General features: G+C 42.9%; 1 protein-coding gene across 1 annotated transcript in view; it reads left to right on the top strand.

Annotated features, from left to right (window-relative positions):
* The window catches only part of kat2b (K(lysine) acetyltransferase 2B), an 82,309-nt gene that overhangs the window by 46,873 nt on the left and 9,876 nt on the right, over positions 1 to 25,560 (top strand). Inside the window, 10 exon segments of the mRNA XM_055656415.1 lie at positions 485 to 676; positions 5,632 to 5,735; positions 7,485 to 7,646; positions 10,316 to 10,452; positions 13,193 to 13,401; positions 14,434 to 14,560; positions 17,304 to 17,414; positions 20,449 to 20,592; positions 23,651 to 23,783; positions 23,902 to 23,938. Coding sequence (XP_055512390.1) covers positions 485 to 676; positions 5,632 to 5,735; positions 7,485 to 7,646; positions 10,316 to 10,452; positions 13,193 to 13,401; positions 14,434 to 14,560; positions 17,304 to 17,414; positions 20,449 to 20,592; positions 23,651 to 23,783; positions 23,902 to 23,938 — 1,356 coding nt within the window.

The raw sequence follows: 25,560 nt of genomic DNA, 5'->3' as shown, positions 1-25,560 counted from the left end.
ATAATGGGGTGGAGGCAATAATCCTGATTTTTAAAAAAAAATTAATTAAAAAGTAAAAAGGGAATCCTTTTGTCTGGATGAGGCTGAAATAATCTTACACACCCAACAACTAGCAACTCTTGTATATTACCGCAAAAATCTCCATGACAATGGGCATAAAATATAAAACAGTTCAGATGTTATCACAAGATTTCTTCAGCGGAAATCTTCGGCCCTCAGTAAATTACTAGCATAGAGTACAAAGCAGAGATTGTTGAGACCCAGTGTCTACCTTCCATTTCTACACCAGAAATGCAGAAAGCAGTACGACATCCAGATATAAGCAATTTATAAATCATCTGTATTAAAGAATAATATGGGGAAAGATATATAACTATGTAACCATTTTTAAATCGGTTTATGCTTTCATCATTTGTGAGTGGAAAAATGAAAATTTTATCTAGTACATACTCTGAACTTGACTGAGTCTGTTAATTTTTTTCAGATGGCTGTGTTACTGTAATGTCCCACAGTTCTGTGATAGTCTTCCACGACATGAAACCACCCAGGTTTTTGGAAGAATATTGCTTCGCTCTGTTTTTACTGTCATGAGGCGGCAGTTACTGGAAAAATCCAGGCAAGAGAAAGATAAGCTACCTTTAGAGAAACAAACATTAATTCTAACACATTTTCCAAAGTAAGTATTTTAAGTTTATTTGGTTTTCTTTTCTGCAAGTTCCCCTTATCTATTGTTTAATTTTCTGTATCTGTTTGAATTCGAATCAATGGTAAGCACGCTTTTAGCAAATTGTTCCATTTAAATGATTCAGCTAAGAAACTTCTTAATACTCATTTGTATACAATGATGAAGGATAGCATTTGCAACACTGATCTAGATTTATAAATACCAAAGTCATCTTGAGCTGACATTTGTGGATTTAGATTGTGGAATTAGCATTGAAGTACCTTTGAGTGTTTGCTGTAAGGTGGAGGCTGAAAATTAAACACGTCCAAAAGTCATGGATTTGGAAAGTTGTAAGGGCTTGTCCCACTGTATGAGGTAATTTAAGAGTTCTCCCGAGTTTTCCCCTGATTTGAACCCGGAGAATGTCCGCAGCGGGTCCTTAGGAGTTCGTGGATGTCTCGTAGCGGCTCGTACGAGTAACGGTAGGTACTCAGGAAATCCGGTAAACTCGTGACGTTTTTTCAACACTGTGGAAAAATGTCCACGAGTGAAAAAAATACTCATGATGAAAAAAATGGTTACTTTTTACTCGTATGAGCCGCTACGAGACATCCACGAACTCCTACGGACCCGCTACGGACATTCTCCGAGTTGAATCAGGGGAAAACTCGGGAGAACTCTTGAATTACCTCGTACAGTGGGACAGGCCCTTTAAAGAAACTTAAATCTGGCAGAGAAATTGGATTTGGAGTGGCCGATGCTACTTTATGCCATTCAAAATTGCAAGATTACAAGGATAACTATCAAGAAGAAATTACACTAGTTTTGCTAAGAAAAAGTATACCTCCATCCCATAAAACTTGCGGGTTTGTAAATAAATTGATGTGTGTAAATTGCCCCTAGTATGTAGGGAGTGGATGCAAAAGTACGATAATGTAAAACTAATATAAATAGGTGATCGATGGTTGGAGTGGACTGGGTGGGCAAAGGGCCTGCTTCCATTTTGGGTCTTTCAATCAGTGTAAGCAAGCGCACTTAACCAGCACATTGTGTTTGTGGTTTAGGTTGTTTACAGCAGTGGGCGTTAAGTAGCTAGGCTACTGCTTTGGGAGTGCCATTGGCAGGTCTGCTGTGGTTCAAGAATGTGGCTCACTACCACGGTGTCAAGAGCAATTGAGGGTGGGCGATAAATACTGGCCTTGCGTGCAATGACCACATTACAATTTATCAAGTATCAATCAAGTATCAAGTATCCTTTATTGTCTTCATACTTTTCAGTCTGAACGAAATTTCGTGCCTTGCAGTCATAACATAGAATAAAATAACAAAACACACAATAAACACAGATTTAACATCCATCACAGTGAGTTCACCAGGCACCTCCTCACTGTGATGGAAGGCAAAAGTCTTAAAGTCCTTGTCTCTTCCCTCCTTGTTCTCCATCTGCGCTGAGGCGATCCAGGCCTCCGATATTGTGACCCCACCGGGTGATGGTAAGCTCCGCGAACGGGCCGGTTCAAATTCCGCGGCCCGGGGCGCTCAAAGCTGCCGCCCTCCAGTCTAGCAGACGAAGCTGTTGTTGCAGAAGCTCCGGAAAAACAGGTCACCAACCTGTGACCTGCGAGCTCCCGACGGTGTCGTCCACTGGCCCGCGGCTGAGGCACCGAAGTCGGGTCGCTGCCGCCGCAACGCCGCCACAGCCCCGAATCCGGCCAGCCTCACGTTGGTAAGTCCTGGCTGGCTCTGCCTCAGGAGCCTTGAGGTCGGTTCCAGTTGGAGGCCACCAGCTCCGCCATTAGGCCTCAGCAGACAAAAAAAAGCTAGGGCAGCCCCCCCCCCTATAAGTGCAAATTAACATGTATAGTTACAGAAAATTTGTATAGTCCAAAGCCTTTCTGAAGTCAGTTGCCAATGGTGAGTGAGTGGAGATGACATGAAATAACAACAGGAGTGAGGCCATAATAAATGTAAACAGAAAGATAAGGGGACCAGAAGCTCACTAAAATTAACTAAAACAGGACAAAAAAAGAAGAAAAAACAGAAGGACTGCAGGTCGCAGCTGCTAGGGCAGCGCCGCCACTTCCAAAGGTACTATAAAGTGCAAATTAACATGTATAGTTACAGAAAATTTGTATAGTCCAAAGCCTTTCTGAAGTCAGTTGCCAATGGTGAGTGAGTGGAGATGACATGAAATAACAACAGGAGTGAGGCCATAATAAATGTAAACAGAAAGATAAGGGTTTAAAGACGTTGTAAGGAATGTTATGTTAGCAGGAGTTTTGATGCACTGACATTAATGATGTGAAGAGCAGTGCGTGAGAACAGGCCTAGAAGGCACTAAAGTGAGGTGAGATGTGTGTCTGGTGTCAAGAGTCTTATCGTTCAGGAAACCTGCTCCCTACATAAGAAAGGGATTAGTTAAAACAAATGTAGGTCCCTTGCAGTCAGAAACAGGGGAGTTGATAATGGGGAACAAGGATATGGCGGACCAATTGAATAACTACTGGTTCCGTCTTCACTAAGGAAGACATAAATAATTTGCCGGAAATTGCAGGGGACCGCGGGTCAAAGGAGTTGGAGGAATTGAGTGAAATCCAGGTTAGCCGGGAAGTGGTGTTGGGTAAAATGAGTGTATTAAAGGCCGATAAATCCCCAGGGCCAGATAGGCTGCATCCCAGAGTACTTAAGGAAGTAGCTCCAGACATAGTGGATGCATTAGTAATAATCTTTCAAAACTCTTTAAAGGTTCCTGAAGATCCCCTAACCCCACTTTTTGAAGGGAGGGAGAGAAAAAAAATTACGGATGTTAGTCTAACATCGGTAGTGGAGAAACTGCTAGAGTCAGTTATTAAAGATGGGATAGCAGCACATTTGGAAAGTGGTGAAATCATTGGACAAAGTCAGCATGGATTTACCATGTCCGAATCTTATAGAATTTTTCGAGGATGTAACTAGTACGTGGATAGGGGAGAACCAGTGGATGTGTGTATCTGGACCCAAAGGCTTTTAAAATAATTAGTTAACTAAAAACAAGGCATTGGGGGTTCAAATGTGGAAAGAACTGGCTGGCAAACAGGAAAAAACAGAGTAAAAGGTCCTTTTGCAATGGCAGGCAGCTGCTAGGGCAAGGCTCGCCGACCCCCACTTCCATCTGGATGAGGTATATCTAGTTTGCGGATAAAGTGGGGGGGCAGTGTTAGCTGTGAGGAGGAATAGGAGACTGCAAGGTGACATGTATGTAGTTTGGCACAGAAAATTTGAGATAGTCATTTTGGTAGGTCCAGGGAAAAGTGCTTAGGAGCAAGGGTTTCTACTGCATATAAGTCAGTTGCCAATGGTGAGTGAGTGGAGATGACATGAATCAACAGGCACAGGAGGTGAGTAAAGAAAGCATAATAGCTTTCATGTGAGTAACAGAAAGATGCAGTTGTAGGGTCTTGGTTGGAGTAAGAGTTTTGGTCTCCAAATCTGAGTAAGGAATATTGCCATAGAGGGAGTGCAGAGACGGTTCACCAGACTGATTCCTGGGATGTCAGGACTGTCTTATGAAGAAAGACTGGATGACTTGGTTTATACTCTCTAGAATTTAGACATTATCTTATAGATAAGGGGTTTGGACAGCTAGATGCAGGAAGATTGTCCCGATGTTAGGGAAGAGGACAGGACAAGGGGTCACAGCTTAAGGATAAAGGGGAAATCCTTTAAAACCGAGATGAGAAGAACTTTTTTCACGCAGAGAGTGGTGAATCTCTGGAACTCTCTGCCACAGAGGGTAGTTGAGGCCAGTTCATTGGCTATATTTGTTAGATGTGGCCCTTGTCAAGGGGATCAGGGGGTATGGAGAGAAGGCAGGTACGGGATACTGATTGGATGATCAGCCATGATCATAAACAGGCTCGAAGGGCCGAATGGCCTACTCCTGCCCTAATTTCTATGTTTCTATGTGTAGTTGCATAACTAGGACTGAGCATCATGTCATTCTTGACTAATATTTTAGTTTGTATTTGCACTTTATGGGGTCATTCCCTTCCTGAACACACTGATGGTCATGGCAAAAAAAGCTTCTATAAACACGATCAAGTTTTTTTTTTTTTTAATCCACTGTATAGGATGTAAAAACCAGGATAATGAATTTGTTAAATAGTACACTAGATCGTTTCCAAAGGGCCAAAATACTATATTGCAAATCAGTATGTGTAGGAAGTAGTGCCTCCATTAGTCTGTTTCTATTGATCATATTTATTGAAAGATCATTTAAAATGCAGAAGCTTGACATTGATTCTAAATTGGCTCCAAGCTGAATAAATGGACAGGGTAGGACACCATTTAGGTTTGTGTGGAAAGTTAGCAATATAGTAAAAGTGGAATTTAAATAATCCCACTAGAACACTTTTTTAAGTGTTATTTTATTAAGTTATTTTGATAAAGCTGGTGGTTTTTAGAGCCTTTCCAGGTGCTGTGACATGTGACATCTCCTGTTGAATAATCATGGATGTTGGAAAACTTACAGAACTAATTGCAGACTCTAAGGATTCTAAGTTAAAGTTGAAAATTAAAAAAATAAAATAAAAAATTGTATAGCCTATTCCATCTAATTTCATTTCTAATTCATGTGTCATCTGTTCCAAAGGCCCCTATGGTGCGTGATTTAGTTTGTGATAATGACCAGATCCAGGAAGACCATTTTCGTTTCAAAACTATGAAATTAAATGTCTATAAATTATCGCTATTTATCATTATTTCATAAAATTAATCAAGAAAGAAAATATCCTCATCTGTAGAGATGTCTGCAGTCTAAATCTGTAAACGTTCCTTTTTCACCAAAGACAATAACTGAAAAAATATATAGAAAGGGTCAGATTAACAAATGGTATGGATATTGATTGCAGACTGTCAAATGGGAATTTATTTATCTATACATGTTAACATACTATAACAAAGTACCTCTGCATTATTTAATGTTACAGATTCCTTTCCATGTTGGAGGAAGAAGTATATAGCCACAACTCTCCTATATGGGATTTAGACTTCATGATATCAACTGGTAACATGCAAATAGGAATGCAACCAGGTAACTAACTGATGATCAAAAGTTCTTAAACTAATTCAGAAGTTAGAAAATGGGAAAGCATTTACAGGAAAGGAAAATTACATTGTTTTGTAAAATATTTTGGGTTTTTGTTTTTAGATCGGGTACATCTTGTTTGCTTTAGAACATAGAACAGTGCAGTACAAGAACAGGTCCTTTGACCAACTACGTGATTATCATGTTGCCAATTTAAACAAATCCCATCTGTGCACATCGTCCATATCCCTCCACTCCTTGCATGTTCAGGTGACTGTGTAAGTGCCAATTAAATGTTGCTATCTGATTCCACCACCTCCCCAGGCAGCATATTTCAGGCACCTACCATTTTCATTGTACGTGATTTTAAAAAAAAGCATTGGCCTTGTAAATCTACTTTTAATCTTTCCATCATGGGAAAAATACCTTATCTACCTTATCTATGCCTCCCATAATTTTATCTATATACTTTTAAAACTCTCTGTGCGTGTGTGTCATTTTGCCTTTGAAACGTATTTCCTCGAAAACCAGATGCAAAAACGCGGAGATTTTTACATATTTCGGTAGGGATTTAACATGATTTCAGAAATCAACTCCTCTCTAAATTCGGTCAATTATTTCCCCAGATTTTGAATAACGTTGTTCACAAAACTCACTTTAAAAAAAATAATCGTCGCTTGCCAGCTGCTGACATCACAATGCCCACATGCCCACCAATCGAGGCCCACCTGCCTCCCGGCTCCGCCCCCCCGCCGCTGTGGATTAATGCAGCTGCTGTCAACGCGCATGCGCAGTTTTCCACGAGGTACGTTCGCCCACCCAGCCCCCCATTCTTCAAAAGGCGCAGAAAGATCGAGAAAGTTCTACAGAACAAAGATTCTACAGCTTAGCTCAGCTATAGGATCTTTGTTCTGCAGATCTCGGGGTCAGCGGCGCCTCACGCGCTGAACCTTCTCACTGTCGGCGCAGCTCGTGAAGCCCCGCACCTCCTATCCCCTGCGCGCTCATTCCAGCTGTGGTTTCCAGAGAGTCAGAAGCCGTTTATGACTGTTGTGCTGCCACACCGCCCCTTTCTCTCTTCCCCCCCCCTCCCTTTCCCCCCCCTCTCTCCCTCCCACACCCCCCCCCTCTCTCCCCCCCCCCCCCCTCAGTCTCTCTCCCCCCTCTCTCCCCTCTCTCTCTCTCTCTCTCTCTCTCTCTCTCTCCCTTCGATCGGCTGGTTCCCCCCCCCGCTGCTTTTTCACCTCAGACCGGGCCCCCGCGAGCTGCTGCACTGCCCCTCCAAGCCTGTCCAACCTTTCCTTTTCTGTATTTCTGCTTACAATACTCTGTTGTGCTGCAGCAAGCAAGAATTTCATTGTCCTATCTGGGACACATGACAATAAACTCACTTGACTTGACTTTTAGCTAATACTTTATAATCCAGGCAACATCCTGGTGAACCTCATGAACTCTCTCCATAGTTTCCATATACTTCCTATAATGCCGTGACCAGACTGCATACGATACTCCAAATGTGGCCTAACCAAAGTTTAATTGGGCTGCAACATGACATCTTGACATTTGTATTCAATGCCCCGACTAATGAAGGTAAATATGCCATATGTCCTCTTACCTCCCCCCCCCCCCCCCCCCCCCCCCCCCCTACTTTTCTGGTTTTATGACAAACACCGATAAGTTCTACAAGTTCTGAGGAGAATATTGTACTAAACATGAGTGAGAATCATCAAGACGTCCATTATTTAATTATTTTAGCTTTTCATGTGTTTGAAATTGTAGCTGCTCCCATGGTTGCAACCACCAAGACATTTGGGTACGGATCAAACCCAGCATCTGGCAGCACTGATCAAACCAACTGTGGAAATTTAAGTCCTATCTGGAGGAAGAAAATGACTTCTGGCTCTGAGCAAATGTTTGGTAAGAGTCTTTTGAAAGCAGGCTTCAATATTTTGTACAAATTACCATGGAGTACTGTTTGAGCAGTTTGTATTCACAATGCGAGGAGTCTGCCAGTAAAGATTATTCAACCAATAATTTGTTGCTTTGTGTATAACTCATCAAACCCATCTTTATTACAAGCAGCTAACAGCATAACTATTCTCTGGCTTCCACTTGGGTAAGATATTCATGTATTAAATACGGATTTAGCCTTTGACAACAGTGTAATGTCTGCTGTAAGACCATGTTGTGACTAGCACAATGAATACACATCCACCATCTTGTAAGGAAGATTTAATCTGAACAACCAGCGGAAACTTCTAGACGGTCACCTGACCTCAGTCACAAGGCACAGGCACATTTGCCAGCTTCTGCTTTTGGCCTCAAGGGGTGCTGGCATTTATATTACATATACATCACAAACAGTACCATTAATCCTGACTGATAGTGTTTTGTCATTGAGACACAAGGAACTGCAGATGCTGGTTTACAAAGAAAGACAATATGCTGAAGTAACTCCGCAGGTCAGGCAGCATCTCTGGAGAACATAGATTGGCAATGTTTCGGATAGAGATGCTTCTTTAGACCATCAAGGAGATCTAGCATTACAGTGTATCTGACCGTAGTTGCATTGCAGAAGAGGGTAGATAAGCAAAGGGAGGATCAACTCAGTTACATTGCCCAACTCTGAAGAGTCAAGAGTCAATTTAATTGTCATTTGGACCCCTAGAGGTCCAAACGAAATGCCGTTTCTGCAGCCATACATTACACACAAATAGACCCAGACACAACATAATTACATTTTACATAAACATCCATCACATAGCTGTGATGGAAGGCCAAAAAAAAACTTTAAAAAAAACAACAAAAAAAAACTTATCTCTACTCTTCCCCCCCTGTCAGAGTCAAAAAAGCCCCCGGCTGGCGATGGCGATTGTCCCGCGGCCATTGAAGCCAGCCGGGGTGATGCGAGGTCGCACAATTAGCCCCCCCGGTGTGCGCTCTAAAGTCCTTTATTTTAGGCCCCGCTAGTCACTTGCATCGGGCGGGAGATTCGCCGTTGCAGGGGCTTTCCAGGGATCCGCGGGCTCGGCGCCGCTGTACGCAGCAGCATTGTCAGCAGCAGCCTTGGATCAGCAAAAGCAGCAGCAACGCTTTCCACCGCTCCAACCGCTCCGGACTTTGAGTATTGAGTCCCCGGCTTCTTCCTTTGGAGGCCGCTCCTCGTTGCGGCCTCAACGACAACGGAAACCCGGCGAGAAAAGGTCGGGTCTCCAGTGCAGGGAGAGATTTAAACTGCACTGGACCTGGGAATGTGTTACCTACTTGAGTTATATATTCAGCTGTCAAAAAAGAAGTATTGGAAGAGATTGCATAATTAGTGTCTTCCTTTATTTTATAGTCACTTGCATATCTGGGCTTTGAATTCATTGTACTGGGCTTTGAATTCATTGTACTATTGTAAGGTTGGATAAAAAACATGTTTAGATCTGATTTATATTTAGCATTTAATTTTACAATATTGGCTGTTTCTGCAAGAGGAATTCCTGGGCAAAATCTTTTCTTTTGAATTGTCATTTTGTGCTTTCTACTGGTTGACTGACTGACCAAATGGTGCCAGCACAATAACCTGGCCCTCAACACCAGCAAAAACAAGGAACTGATATTGGACTTTGGAAGGGGTAGAATGGGGACCCACAGTCCCGTTTATATCAATGGGTCGATGGTGGAGAGGGTCAAGAACTTCAAATTCCTGAGCGTGCATATTTCGGAAGATCTCTCCTGGTCCGAGAACACTGATGCCATTATTAAGAAAGCACATCAGCGACTCTACTTCCTGAGAAGATTACGGAGAGTCGGTATGTCAAGGAGGACTCTCTCTAACCTCTACTGGCTTGGTTTGGCAACTTGAGCGTCCAAGAGCGGAAAAGACTACAAAAAGTAGTAAACACTGTCCAGTCCATCATCAGCTCTGACCTCCCTACCATCGAGGGGATCTATCGCAGTCGCTGCCTCAAAAAGGCTGGCAGCATCATCAAGAACTCACACCATCCTGGCCACAAACTCATCTCCCCGCTATCTTCAGGTAGAAGGTACAGGAGCCTGAAGACTGCAACGTCCAGGTTCAGAAATAGCTACTTCCCCCCAGCCATCAGGCTATTAAACGCAACAAACAAATCTCTGAACATTAATAGACCATTATCTGTTTATTTGCACTTTATCTGCTTATTTATTGATGTGTGTATATATTTATACAATGGTGTATGGACACACTGATATGATATGTTCTGTATTCGTGCCTACTATATTCCGTTGTGCTGATGCAAAGCAAGAATTTCATTGTCCTATCTGGGACTTATGACAGTAAACGCTCTTGACTTGACTTAAAGTGGTGTTTGCAGAGGTCTAGAGATGGAGCACCAGCTCCAATTTTATCTCTACAGTCCATCAGTGGGTAGAAAATTAATATTCATACCATTGTAAAAGAGGGTGAAATATTTGCCCAATCTCCAAATTTCAGAATTAATCTTCTGGAAATTTGTTACCTTGTTTATATTTATCGTATGATAGTTATTTTATTGAAAAATATTTCTGGGCTTTCTATTAAGATCAATAGATTTTCTGACCAAATTGATTTTTTTTCAAAGGAGAAAAGAGAAAAATGACAGAATCTTATAATATGGATGATGCAAAGAGACTAAGAGTTTTGGGGGACATTCCTCTGGAGCTGGTGAATGAAGTAATGTCAACTATCACAGATCCAGCTGCTATGTTAGGTCCAGAGGTACGTGCATCTCATCCTATTTGTATGAATTCTTGCTGGGAGCTGCATGACCTGTAGTTCATCTTCACTATTGTTATTTTAATAATAATAATAATAATAAGTTTATTTATATAGCACAGTTATAGTCAATTTTCATTGACCCCAAAGTGCTTTACATAATTTAAAAATCAGTTCCATACAAAACATAAAGATGGGTTAACAAAATAATAAAATGCATAAACAGGACACAACATGTAACATAAACATCCACCACAGCATTCATCGCTGTGGTGGAAGGCACAAAACATTTTGGCCGTCCTCCTCCCCCCCCCCCCCCCCCCCCCCCCCCCCCCCCCCCCCCCCGTGGACAAGACCAGAGTCCGTTTATTTAAAAGAAAATATTTATGTCACTTTCCCTTTTAACCTTCTCTGTCACTATTCATAAAATGATTAATCGATTGAATTATTTTCAAAAAAGTGACTACATCATGAATTGTAGGATGGCCAGAGACATGGCTGAAGGAATCTAATCCTGAAAAAAATGTGGGATGATGTGTTTTGAGAGGACTAATTAGGTTAGGATATAAACAAAGAATAGTTGACCCTAGGGAGTACTGAGGAGTACATAGGTTCCTTCATTTATATGTCCAAGGATTCTGAAGATAGCAGAACAGGTAGATAAGCTGCTGAAGAAGGCATATAGGATACTTGCTATCTAACCAGGGAATAGTATAGGGTGATCATGGTACAACTAAATACAATAATAGTTAGACCCCATCTGGAGTACTATGTGCAGTTCTAGTTATTACATTATAGGAAGCACGTGAATACACTGGAACGAATGCAGGGATGTTTCACCAGGATGTTGCCTGGGATGGAATGCTTCAGCTATGAGGATAAATTGGATGGGCTGAATTAGTTTTCCTTGTAGCCGAGAAGGCTGAGAGGAGATAAGATTGAGCTATATAAAATTAAGATGGTCATTGATAGTGAGAAACCTTTCCCCTTAGCAGAGGTGTCTATGACCAGAGCATCAAAGTTTAGGGTAAGGGATAAAACATTTAGGGGAGATTTGAAGGAGAATTCTTTGATCCAGAGGATGAATGAAACCTGAAATGCACTGCCAAATGGATGCTGGAATCAGGTACTCTCACAGCATTTAAAATTTAGATGAATACTTGAAACCTTATGACATAGAAAACTACCGGCCAACTGCTGGAAAATTAGGTTAATAAAGAAAGGTACTCGATTACAAGTCTTCAACAACAATGTCATCTAAAAATACATTATCAGTATGCAAACAGCATCCAGTTCCATCATGCTGCCATCTCCTCAATCACTCCATTTCTTCCAAAGTATTAGACAGTTTATCGCATGACCAGTGCTGGATGAGCAGACATTTCCACCAGATATATTGTCTTTGGTCCCCATTCATACACCCTATCCCGGTATGCTGGTTCCATTTCTCTGCCTGACTATTGCCAATGACCGTCAGACTGCCTTGAGCCTGCTGTGTCTTTGTTTCAATGTAGCTCAGTTGTTGCAGGCTCTTTTTAATAATAATAATAATGCATTTTATTTGCTGGCGCCTTTCTGGACACCCAAGGACACCTTACAGGACATAAAATCACAATACATTTATCAATATTAAAATCAAGTTGATTAAAAACAAAAAACAAAAAAATACACAAAACATTTTAAGTCATTAAAATCAGGGTGAACATGGTGGAAGTTTTGTTGGGTATGCTAATCTAAACAGGTGTGTTTTGAGTTGTGATTTGAATTGATCGATAGTGTCCAGGTGATGGATGGGAGGTGGGAGAGTGTTCCAGAGACGTGGGGCAGAGCAGCTGAAGGCTCTGGCACCCATGGTGCTGAGTCTAAATGTGGGGACAGTTAAAATTGCAGCTGAGGAGGAACAAAGTGACCGGGAAGGAGTGTATGGTAGCAGCAGGTCAGAGAGGTATTGGGGAGCAAGGTGGTGTAGGGCTTTGAAGGTCAGCAGTAAAATCTTGTAGTTAATCCGGTGGTGCACAGGGAGCCAGTGGAGCTGAGTGAGGATGGGTGTGATGTGGTCCGATGATCTGGTGTGGGTGATGATCCGGGCTGCAGAGTTCTGAATGCATTGGAGGCGATGAAGAAGTTTATTGGAGGTGCAAGTGAGGAGGGCGTTGCAGTAATCGATGCGGGATGTGACCAGAGCGTGGATGAGGACTTTTGTATTGTCTTTGGAGAAGGAGGGGCGGAGTCTGGAGATGAAAGTATGCAGAGCGTGTGATATTGCTGATGTGGGGGCCAAAGGAAAGTGTACTGTCCAGAATGACGCCGAGACTTTTGACATGGGAGGAGGTGGGTATAGGTGAGCTATCAACTGAAACGGTGAACGGGTGGGTTTTGGAGAGTGTGGACTTTGAGCCAATTAGCATGATTTCTGTTTTATTGCCATTGAGTTTTAGAAGGTTGAGTGACATCCAGTTGCTGATAGCTTGAAGACAGGTGGTGAGGGCAGTTGGGGGAAGGGAGGTGTTTTTCTCTATATTATTTTAAATAACGAAGTAACTATGTAGTTTTAAGCTTGAGATGGCCTGTATATGCCATCATAAAAATATAATTTCTAATTTAGGTATGACTTTGCTTTTGTTCTATATGATCTTGTGAAGTGATGCTCTATTTTACTGAGACTTTTATTAAATTGTAATCAGTTTAAAGCCAAAAAGATCTAAAGGCAAATTGTCGTAACTTGTGTTCTGTGATTCACAAGACCAGCTTGCTATCTGCACATGCAGCCAGAGATGAGGCGGCAAGACTTGAAGAAAGAAGAGGTGTTATCGAGTTCCATGTTGTAGGAAACTCTCTGGCCCAAAAACCAAACAAAAAAATGATGATGTGGCTAGTAGGACTACAGAATGTGTTTTCCCATCAGTTACCAAGGATGCCGAAGGAATACATCACCCGGCTTGTCTTTGACCCGTGAGTTCCAGTTTTCTCCAGGGCTTACAACTGATGCTAACTGTTGTGAATGCAGTGAGTGAGTTATAGTCCAATGCCCATTTGGAACATTGAAGCAAGGTTTAGTTTTTATCCTGTGCACAAATGCCCAAAGTGTGTGTGTTAGGACTGGCAATCCCCAGCAATGCCCCCACAATCGCACACAAACCTCGCCTTAAGCTTTTCCACTAATTCTACTCACCATTGTGCAGTGAAGTTTGTGTAATGAGAAAATTGCAGGAGAGGGGGTAGTGGCCAGAATGTTGAAGGGAAGAAGTCGAAAAGGTGAATGAAAGATGGGATTGGGGAAGGAGATGATCAGAGGGGATACTCAGAGGGTGTGGAAGAATTTGGTGATCTAGGAAGAAGATTGTAGGGTGGGCAGAAACGACCAGATGATTTGTAGGTAGGGAGGAGGCTGTGTTGATCTATTGATGCTGGGTGAGGGAGGGAGTTGGCCAGGGTGAGTGGTACTGAGGTACTGGGGTGTTCATGACTATCCCTGAAACTAAAGGGCCTGTCCCACGAGCATGTGGCGAGTGCGACCAAACCGGAAACGTGGGCCGCGCGGAGGTCGAGTGAGTGACGTGAAGTTCGAGCGAAGCCCGCGCGTGACGTACGACGTTAGGACGCTGCGCATGCCCGTCGAGGCGTGCGTACAGCGTCGAGGTGGCTGCGGGCCGGTAGGCCGTTTCTCGGAGCCCAGCGCGCGATGTCGGGACCAACTCCGCACAACTCCATACGGCTCCGGCGATCGAAGTGGGGCCGGCCCCGCGAGGCCGTACGGCTCAAGCGACCACGATAGGAGTCGCATGCTCGTGGGACAGGCCCTTAACACTACTTTTGTCTGATCAGCATCTGGGTCTTCAGAAATAAGTATCAGAGCAGAGAAAAAAGTGTCTTACAACTTGATCACTTGCTGTGAGGAATATTGGCAAATCATAAAGGCTGTAAAGGGATTGAGTTGACTGATGTTTAATTCAGAATCCGCTTTATTTGGTTATATGTTTGCAGGAAACACAAGACCCTTGCTTTGATCAAGGATGGTCGGGTGATTGGCGGTATCTGTTTCCGGATGTTTGCAACACAAGGTTTTACGGAGATTGTGTTCTGTGCTGTAACCTCAAATGAACAAGTTAAGGTAGGTGTGAATATTAAAAATAACTATTTTGTTCATCACCGTGCAATAAATTCAAATAAATGGTCTCTAATGTCTAAAATATTTTAAGATAGTAGCAGATCTGGGACTATGTAATTCCAGTTTGTTTGTGGCTTCATTCTGGCAATGGACAGAGTGAGGTCACGTGCAAACTGGAGAAACAGTACCTCATATTCTACTTAGCTAGCTTGCAACCCAACAGCATGAACATTGAATTCTCCAATTTCAAGTAATAACCCCACTATCCCCTACCTTTCCCATGCTGCCCCCACATATGTTTTCCACCATCCCCCAACCCCCAGTCACCCATGTTCCCTTCCCCTCCATTGTAAACTCATCTCCCATACCCGGGTTCCCTTTTACCCCCTCCTTTCCCCTCCCCTCTGTCCCTTTCCACCCAAACCCCTCCCTCCAGCTATACACTTTGCTCCTCTCCTTAGCTAACACCCATCCCCCCCCCCTCTTTTTCACCTCTAGCCTTTGTCTCTTATTTCACTCATTTGCCAATCAATCCCCCCTCACGTGTATCCACCTATTGATTGCCAGACTTTGTCTGCCCTCTCTCACTTTTCCAGCTCCCCCCCCCCCCCCATATTCCATGTCTGAAGAAGGCTTCTGATGTGAAACCTTGTTTGTCCATTCCCTCCACAGATACTGCTTTATCCACTGAGTTCCTCCAGCACTTTGTGTTTTGACCATATAATTCATGCTTTTGTAAAATCAATGCCCACAGATTTGTTGCAGTATAAAAGGTCAGTTGACTCTTTGAGCCCATGCCACCTTCCTCTTGGTAATATACTTTTAAATCTAAAATGATGTCCACTCGAATGCATGTATTGAAATCCAATTTCCATGGGTTTGGCTATTAATTTAAGTTCGTAAACTCTCTTCATAGTACAATAGACAGATGTGGTCCCAACACAGATCCTTGCACAACCAAAGTGGTCATATTTTGACAATTGGAATACCTGCCCTCTTTACCTTCCCTGCTTCCCGCTGTGGAACCATTTTCCCAATCATAAGGTCATAAGGAATAGGATGAATTAGATCATTAATTTGCCTTCAATCAACATATAAACTTTACAGAAGGCGCCATTAGTTGGTATTTGAAAGCAAGAAGCAAGGATAATCTGCCCCAGCTCACCCACTCCCACCCAGGACAGATTGGTGAGACAAGCTTAATCTCTCATGCTACTGAAGATGCAATCAGCTAATTTTGCAGAGACCAGAAAATGGACCTTGCTTGAATGGTTGGGTCAAGATCTGACATTACACACTGAGCAACCAGTGGTGCTGCAAACAGGGGTGCAGACCACTGTAATTATGCAACATCAAATTCATGAGCCACATTCTTCACTGACGAACCTTGATAGGCATAATTAAAATTGAAATATGGAAATATTAAATGCTTTCTGTGGTAAAGAGTAGGAATTAATGGGTCTTTTTCAGAATGGCAGGCAGTGACTAGTGAGGTCCTGCAAGGCTTGGTGCTGGGACCCCAGTTATTTACGATATTTATTAACGATTTAGACGAGGGAACTTAGATCTCCAAGTTTGCGGATGACACAAAGCTGGGTTGCAGTGTGAGCTGCCATGTGGATGCTATTAGGCTACAAGGTGGATAGGTTGGGTGAGTGGGCAGATGCAGTATAATGTGGTTAATTGGGATGTTATCCATTTTGGTGGCAAGATCAGGAAGGAAGATTCTTATCTGAATGGTAGACACAAAACGCTGGAGTAACTCAGCGTGTCAGGCAGCATCTCTGGAGAGAAGGAATGGGTGATGTTTTGGGTCGAGGCTTTTTAAGGGTCCTGCATTTTGTGTCCACCTTCGATTTGAACCAGCATCTACAGTTCTTTCCCACACATTATCTGAATGGTGTCAGATTAGGAGAAAGGGAGGTGCAACGAGACCTGGGTGTGCTTGTACATCAGCCATTGAAAGTAAGCATGCACGTACAGCAGGCAATGAGGAAAGCTTGGCCTTCATTGCAAAAGGATTTGAGTTTACGAGCAAGGAGGTCCTACTGCAGTTGTACAGGGCCCTAGTGAGACTGCACCTGGAGAATTGTGTGCAATTTTGGTCTCATAATTTGAGGAAGGACATTATTGCTATTGAGGAGTGCAGCATAGGTTCACCAGGTTAATTCCCAGGATGGCGGGACTGATGTATGATGAAAGAATGGTTCGACTGGGCTTGTATTCACTGGAATTTAGAAGGATGAGAGGGGATTTAATGGAAACATATAAAATTCTTAAAGGATTGAACAGGCTAGATGCAGAAATATTTTCCCGATGTTGGGTGTGTCCAGAAACTGGGGTCACAGTTTAAGAATACGAGGCAGGCCTTTAGGACTGAGATGAGGAAAAACTTTTTCAACCAGAGATTTGTGGAATTCTCTGCCACATAAGGCAGTGGAGGCCAGTTCACTGGATGTTTTCAAGAGAGAGTTAGATTTAGCTCTTGAGGCCAAAGGAATCGAGGGATATGGGGAAAATGCAGGAACGGGGTACTGACTTTAGATGACCAACCATGATCATATTGCTGGCTTGAAGGGCCAAATGGCCGACTCCTGTACCTATTTTTCTATGTAACAATGAGGTGTTTCAGTGTACAGGAAGTTTAATGGAAATGTTATTAAATGTTCAAATAAATAAATTATTAATGTCACCTCAAGCATAGAATGTAGTTCCTTACCAAATGGTCAAATGTTTGTTTCTGCAGGGTTATGGAACCCATCTAATGAATCACCTCAAGGAATATCACATCAAACATAACATTTTAAACTTTCTCACTTACGCAGATGAATATGCAATTGGCTATTTCAAAAAACAGGTAGGTACCTTTATGGTTTTTATATTCTTTGGGGATCATGGAAGTACATGTGTACGACAAATCTTCAGTGATCACTGATGCAAAACCTAAATTGCAGGTTTTTTTTAACTAGATTTTCATGCAATGTTACTGAAGTTCCCAGACTTTCTCATATGTATTTTGCAATATCATTAATTAAAATGACAATTGCATATCAATGTCTCATGTAAGTTATGAAGTGAACCATTCCCAGCAAATTTAATGAAACTGTGTAACCGAGGTGAACATAACATCTGTTTCCTGCTCGGATTCTTTCTCGGGTCTTAACCTAAAAAGCAAGTGGGATCCTGCTAATGCATGTGGAATCATTACTGTAGGGCCAGGAGAGCAGACATGCTATTCCCAAATCCCACTGAAATATTGTAGATAAGGAATCTTTCCCATGCCCCCTCAGACACCGATCCACTAACATGCCAACTTTCCACTTTTTTAATTAATGTGGCTGTACCAGCCAAATTACTGATTAAGATTCATATCTCACAATATTTTGGTAGTTTAGAGGTAATGAGGTGGAATGAAGTTCCCATGCGGAATATTTAACTTGTCCATGGTCAGGTGGTTGGGCTGTCAAAATGACACCGGTCTTCCACTAACAGGTGTTAGTGTTCTGCCTTTGGCCCACTTAGGCCATGCCAGGAGTTAACATCCAGCTTCTTGTATGATTACCATTCAGAAATATAAAGTAATGTTGCATCAGGGCAGCTATTTAATCTCATTGTACATGTATAGTGACAATAAATGGCATATCTATATCTATTTCTATGAACAGAAACTGCAATCACCAGGTGCCATTCATATAACATAGCAAAATGCCTCTACATGTTTTAGAGGAGCATTATGAAGCAAAGGCTGGCACTGAAGTAGAAAGGAAATTATGAGGGTAAATAACCATAAGGTAAGACAGAAGGCTCCGGTGAAGAAGTCACCGTCCTCTGAGAGATGAAGGAAGGGAATTCCAATTCATGGGCCTTGTCAAACGAAGGTACACTGTATTACAGTGAAACCATTACAGTTAGAGACGATCACGACGCCAGTATTAGAGCAACGCAAATATTTTGGTGGTTGGAGGTTGTTAGAGAGAGGAGGCCTTGAGAACATAGAGGGAATTGAAATCAAGAAAAATAACTTTAAAATAGACATAGATAGACACTGAAGTGGAAACGCAAATATGAGGGTAGGTGACCATAAGGTTATTATGACCATAAAATAGAATCTTGCTTAACTGTGATTGGTGAATGGAATAATGTAGGCGAGGACACCAGCAGTTTGTTTGGCTTCAAGGAGATAGAGTCAGCAAGTAATGCCAGTCAAGTGATGTGGAAATGTATTCCAAGGTTAACCTCCGAAACGACATGAATGATGAAGAGTGCAATCAATACCGACATTTGCCAGAGAGAGGGACGGACTCGGTATTCCAGGAGCAGAGTTTGTCATTGGCACGAAAACCAACAGTACTGGTCTTCCCAAACTTAGTACATTTCTGTTTGTTAAGACGGACAAGTAGCCTGACAACTCAAGAGACTGACAGTGGGGAAGATGAAACGCGGCAACTTGGAGCACAATTAGTTCATCTGGCCCTTTGAACCAGCTTTGCCATTCAGAGCAATCATGGCTGATCTCAATACCACTTTACCATCCCCTTACACTAACACTATCCTACATACTAGGGACAATTTACACTTAACCAAAGCCAATTAATCTACAAATCTGAAGAAGGGTCTCGATCTGAAACATCACCCATTCCTTCTCTCCAGAGATGCTGTCTCTCCCGCTGAGTTACTCCAGCATTTTGTGTCGACCTACAATCCTGAACGTCTTTAGAGTGTGGGAGGAAACCGGAGCAACCAGGAAAACCTATGTGGTCACAGAGAGAATTTACAAACTCCGTACAGACATTACCATAGTCAGGATCGAACCTGGGTCTCTGGCGCTGTAAGGCAGCAACTCTACCGCTGTGCCAGCATGCAGGATAACTTGCTTCCTCTCCAATTGTGTGGGATCTGAGATGGCTGACAAGACCATTTTGGAATCGTAGACTCTGCCACACATGGCCAGAAATTGCTGACGTTTAGGGCACGTGGGTAGCTTGGGAACTGGTTCACTCCATCAGCCATTTTCACTGGACTTTTGATTGCTCCAACCAATCTCAAATATGTTCTCATTTTGTGCGGTCACAGTCAGGGATTCCCAAAATGTGCTGGCTTCGCTACAACTTTGTTCAAGACAGCTTTGAAAAAAATCCGTAACCCAATTCCTCTACTTGGTAAACTCTTGCTGTGATGGAGCTCAGAAATGAATGTCCATTTCGAGAGCAAGGTGCCAGGCACATGAATAATGTGGTCCGCCTGGTGTAGCTCACAATGTGCAATTAGGGCCTTGGTGCTGGTAATGTTGATGTGGGAGAGGATATTGACATTAGTTCACACCTGCCTGTAGAAGTGGTGTCTCTCCAGTAATTTGAGGTTCCTACTTTAGTTATTGCATGTTCCAGAAACATGCAGGAGGGAGGAATCATAAATAATTCGTTTTTTTTTTTTGTTGAGTTTGAGTTTGAGGTCTTATTATTTAATGTTGCTGAGATTAATTAAAAAATACAAAGGCTAGCAAAGTGATGTCTGTATCAATCAGATATCCTATTAAGCTGATTCCTCAGGGTAGAGAAATCTTACAGTCTTGTTACATTTTGTCATGAAATTATGCTTTTGGATGTAAAAACTTGAGGCCCAACTAAATGCTTTGACCAACTTAATCTCAGCCTGCATATGCATGAGCAAAGATGGTCTTTCCGTAAGTAAAATGATTTACAGAGTGGGGTGTTCTTGGTTAAAAGCTCAAGAAAGGTGTAACCTATTAAATGTGATATTGTTTTTGAGAATTCATTTTCTATTTAACGGTGCATTGAATGCAAAAGGGCTTTTGGCAATTTGTTTTATATTTAACTTCAAGCGTAGAATCCAAAAAAGAATCAAAAAAGAGATTCTGTATTTTTTTTCAGGGATTCTCAAAGGATATAAAAGTTCCAAAGGTGAGGTATGTTGGGTACATTAAAGACTATGAAGGCGCGACTCTGATGGGGTGTGAGCTGAATCCACGGATCCCATACACTGAATTCTCTGTGATCATAAAGAAGCAGAAAGAGGTGAATGCTTGCATTACCGTGCTGATGTTTTATTTTCTACCATTTCCTCAACTGTGCCTAAGGTTGGAAGTCAAGCTATCAAGTTTGCTTCCACAATATAAAACTGTATTTATGCTAAAAATGAAATTAGTTCTAATTAGTATTGCTGTACTCGGGGAAGCATAATATTCATTGGATTAAATTCAAGTCTTAATAACAAATATTGCTTTTTTTTCATATTGGATTCTTTGACCAAAAATGATTAAATGCAGGTGACTGACAGACTTTATTTCCCAATAATGTTGTATGAATCACCGTTCTGTGTAACCAATAAAATACTAATTTTTTTCTGTAAAGGCACTGATTCCTTTTTGTCCAGTTTCTAGCCCATCTTCCCGTAGACACCGTCTCCTGCGGTAAAGTTTCTGAAATATCCTTTGTTCTCAACTAAGGTGTTCCCCTCAGAGATCTTAATCGTCTATGTCTGACTTCTTGCTTCTAAATCCTTCACTTTCACACCAATGACATTCCCTACCTCCAATCCCAGTAATTATCCTGACTACATTCCATCAGCACCGGGACATTGTCAGATATCTTTGGCATCTTCCTGCAGTTCAATTACTTGGTCTGAAAAAGTGTCCTGACCCCAAAAAACTGCATGTGCATTCCCTCCACAGATGCTGCCTGATCTGCTGAGTTTCTCCAAAACTTTGTTTTATTCTAGAATCCAGCATCTGCAGCTCCTGTGTCTTGACAATCATTTACTTTCCTCTTGGTGATTAACCATATAACCGTATAACATTAATATTTCTTCCAAATCTCTACCAGTCTGAGGCCAGGCGCCAACTCTCAGACACACCCTCATACTTATCCTTGGACCATGACCTCACAGACGAGCACCAGGCCATTATCTCAAACACCATCACGGGCTTCATCACTTCCAGCTCCCTGCCCTCCCAAGCCTCCAACCTCATCGTTCCCCAGCCCCGCACGGCCCGATTTTACCTTCTCCCCAAAATCCACAAACTTGACTGTCCTAGCAGACCCATTGAGATCTTGCTTGTTCTTGTCTGACCAAACATATTTCCACATACCTCACTCCATCCCTCCCCCCCCCCCCCCCCCCCCCCCGGTAAAATCCCTCCCTACCTATGCACCAAGACGCCTCACACGCTCTTCGACTCCTCCATGACCTTCGTTTTCCAGGCACCCACTCCCTCATCTTCACCATGGATGTCCAGTCACTCTACACCTCCATCCCCCATCAGGAGGGTCGTAAAGCCTTCCTTGACCGCAGAACCAACCAACCCCCGTCTACTAATACTCTCCTCCGCCTAGCGGAGCTGGTCCTGACCCTCAACAACTTTTCCTTTGACTCCTCCCATTTCCACCAAATCCAAGGCATAGCTATGGACACGCGCATGGCCCCAGCTATGCTTGCCTCTTCATGGGTAAGTCGAACAATCCTTGTTCGAGGCGTACCGTGGCCCTATCCCCGAACTCTCCCTCCATTACATTGACGACTGCATTGGTGCTACCTCCTGCACCCATGCACAACTCACTGACTTTATCCATTTCACCCCTAACTTCCATCCGGCACTCAAATTCACCTGGACCATTTCCGACATCTCCCTACTGTTTCTAGACCTCACTATCTCCATCGCAGGTAACAAACTACTGACCGAAATCTACTACAAACCCACTGACTCCCATGGCTATCTGGGATACACTTCTTCTCACCCTGCTTCCTCTATCCCCTACTCCCAATTCCTCCGTCTACACTGCATCTGCACCCAGGGTGAGGTGTTCAAAACCAGGGCATCGGAGATGTGCTCATTCTTTAGGGAGCGGGGGTTCCCCTCTTCGACTATAGATGAGTCTCTCACCAGGGTCTCCTCTATGTCCCGTAGCTCCGCTCTCACTCCTCATCCCCCCCCCCACTCATAACAAGGACAGAGTCCCCCTTGTCCTCACCTTCCACTCCACCAGCCGCCACATACAACAGATAATCCTCCAACATTTTCGCCACCACCAACGGGATCCCACCACTGGCCACATCTTCGCATCTTCTTCCATTTCGGCTTTCCACAGAGACCGCTCCCTCCCTGGTCAACTCGCCCCTTCCCACACAAAACACAAAAAACAAAACACAAACCCCAGTACATTCCCTTGCAACCGCAGCAAATGCTACATTTGTCACTTTACTACCTCCCTCCTCGACTCCATCCAAGGTCCCAAGCAGTCTTTCCAGGCGAGGCAGTGGTTCACCTGCACCTCCTCCAACTTCATCTATTGCATCCGCTGCCCTAGATGTCAGCTGCTCTACATCGGTGAGACCAAGCGAGGCTTGGCGATCGCTTCGCTCAACACCTCCGCTAAGTTTGCAATAACCAACCTGATCTCCCGGTGGCTCAGCACTTCAACTCCCCCTCCCATTCCGAATCCGACCTTTCTGTCCTGGGCCTCCTCCATGGCCAGAGTGCATCCAACCGCAAATTGGGAGGAGCAGCACCTCATATTTTGCTTGGGCAGTTTACACCCCAGCGGTATGAACATTGACTTCTCCAATTTCAGGTAGTCCTTGCTTTCTCCCTCCTTCCCTTCCCCTTTCCCAGCTCTCCCTCAGCCCACTGTCTCCGCCTCTTCCTTTCTTCTTCCCGCCACCCCCCCTCCTCCACATCAGTCTGAAGAAGGGTCCCAACCTGAAACGTCACCTATCCCTTCGCTCCATAGATGCTGCCTCACCCGCTGAGTTTCTCCAGCATTTTTGTCTACCTTCGATTTTCCAGCATCTGCAGTTCTTTCTCAAATATTTCTTATTGCCTCTTTTCCTTTCATTTTCGAATTTTCCTATGCCACCCTCCAATTTAGCTTGTATTCCCAAAAAAATACAGCACCCCTAGTGTTGGCTTGACTTTCATACTTACAGAATCCCATGGACCTGCTGCATATTCAACAGTTTATTTATATTTTATGACTTGAATGTTTTCTTTAATCTGTTCTGTATAGCACAGTGATTGAAGAATCTGTTGCATGTTATTATTTTATATCCCTAATTATTGCACACTTTCTCCTTAAGATCATTAAAAAGTTGATAGAAAGAAAACAAGCACAGATCCGAAAGGTGTACCCAGGACTCTCCTGCTTTAAAGAAGGGGTGCGACAAATTCCCATTGAAAGTATACCTGGAATAAGTAAGCAACCTTACACAGGTTTGCAATATTTTGGCCATTCTTTATAATGAAACCTGAATATGTTATTCAATAACAATTTAAAAATTGAACATTATTATAGTGGACCTGAGCTGAATGTGATTTGATTTATCAACAGAGGAATCTGGTTGGAAACCTTGCGGAAAAGAAAGAGGGTAAGTCTGTTTTAAAGAAAAAAAAAATTAAAAGCAAGAGCTTTGAAATAGATTGGGTAAAGGATGAAATAAAATGTCCTTTGTTGACCACCAGTAAGGGCAAAGCCAATTATTTTTGTGTCTATATAAGTACTGTTTTTTATGGCATCCACTCTTCTCCTGTTCAGTCAGTCACTTATCTGAACTATGAGACACTTTGTAAAAACCTGGTGTTCTGTTCACCCAAACGTTGACTTTAAACTTAATATATTATCTATAGCCACTTGCACAAGACTCCAAGAACAAGTCGGAGGATGGGTATTCGGTACTGTCTGTATACTGCACTGTACTGCCAGTGAATGCTTCACTGCCTGGCTCTGTTTAAAACCTTCCTATTGCTTAGAAAGTCTCAAGGTAGGAGTGTGATAGAAGACTTTCTATTTGCTCTGTTGGCTATAACTGCAGCAATAGATTTTAAACTGATAGCAAATAGGATAAAGCAGTTTGCTTAAATAGTACCCATCCACCACACCACATCATGGTTTCTTGAAGTAGATTCTAAACTTTCCCACAGCCTCTTCCATGTTAACAGGATGAAAACACAAACAGTTATAGAGAGATGCAACAGGGAGACGGGTCTTTCAGCCCCACCAAGTTTGCATCGACCATCAGTCACCCATTTTACACCAATCCTACCCAAGCCCATTAATAAAATATTCTCCCCACATTCCCATCAGATGGATTCAACTCCTCACACACTAGAAGCAATGTACCTACCATCCCACGTGTCTTTGAGATGTAGGAGGTTCATATGAGGATATACTGGAGAGAACGTATAAACTCCACACAGACAGCACCAGGAGTCAGTATTGAACATGGGCTGTTGGAGCAGTGCGGCAGCGGCTCTATTAAAGTGTGCATCATTTTTGGGTTTGGGTTTATTAGTGTTATAAGTACTGAGATACAGTGAAAAGCTTTGTATTTCATGCTATTCAAACAGATTAGATATACCATACATATATGCAATCAGCAATCGTGTTCCACACAGTATTCCAACACCAATGGTGTTCCACCGAATGTGGGAGTGCAGCGTAAGTTCACAAGGTTAATTCCCAGGATGGCGGGACTGTCATATGCTGACAGAATGGAGCAGCTGGACTTGTACACTCTGGAGTTTAGAAGGATGAGAGGGGATCTCATTGAAACATATAAGATTGTTAAGGGCTTGGACACACTAGAGGCAGGAAACATGTACCCGATGTTGGGGGCCACGGTTTAAGAATAAGGAGTAAGCCATTTAGAACGGAGACGAGGAAACACTTCTTCTCACAGAGAGTGGTGAGTCTGTGGAATTCTCTGCCTCAGAGGGCGGTGGAGGCCGGTTCTCTGGATGCTTTCAAGACAGAGCTAGATAGGGCTCTTAAAAATAGCGGAGTCAGGGGATATGGGGAGAAGGCAGGAATGGGGTACTGATTGGGGATGATCAGCCATGATCACATTGAATGGCGGTGCTGGCTAGAAGGGCCGAATGGCCTGCTCCTGCACCTATTGTCTATTGGTTGGATTGTGCTGATCCCAGCCTGCATCATCCAGTCATCATCCATATTAGCTCCACAGTTAATTAAATATTTGTGACTGCATGA

Source organism: Leucoraja erinacea, chromosome 2 (genome assembly GCF_028641065.1).
Source record: "Leucoraja erinacea ecotype New England chromosome 2, Leri_hhj_1, whole genome shotgun sequence".
Classification (NCBI taxonomy): Eukaryota; Metazoa; Chordata; class Chondrichthyes; order Rajiformes; family Rajidae; genus Leucoraja; species Leucoraja erinaceus.
The sequence above is the reverse complement of the archived record's forward strand: the minus strand, read 5'-3'. Positions and strand labels throughout refer to the sequence as shown.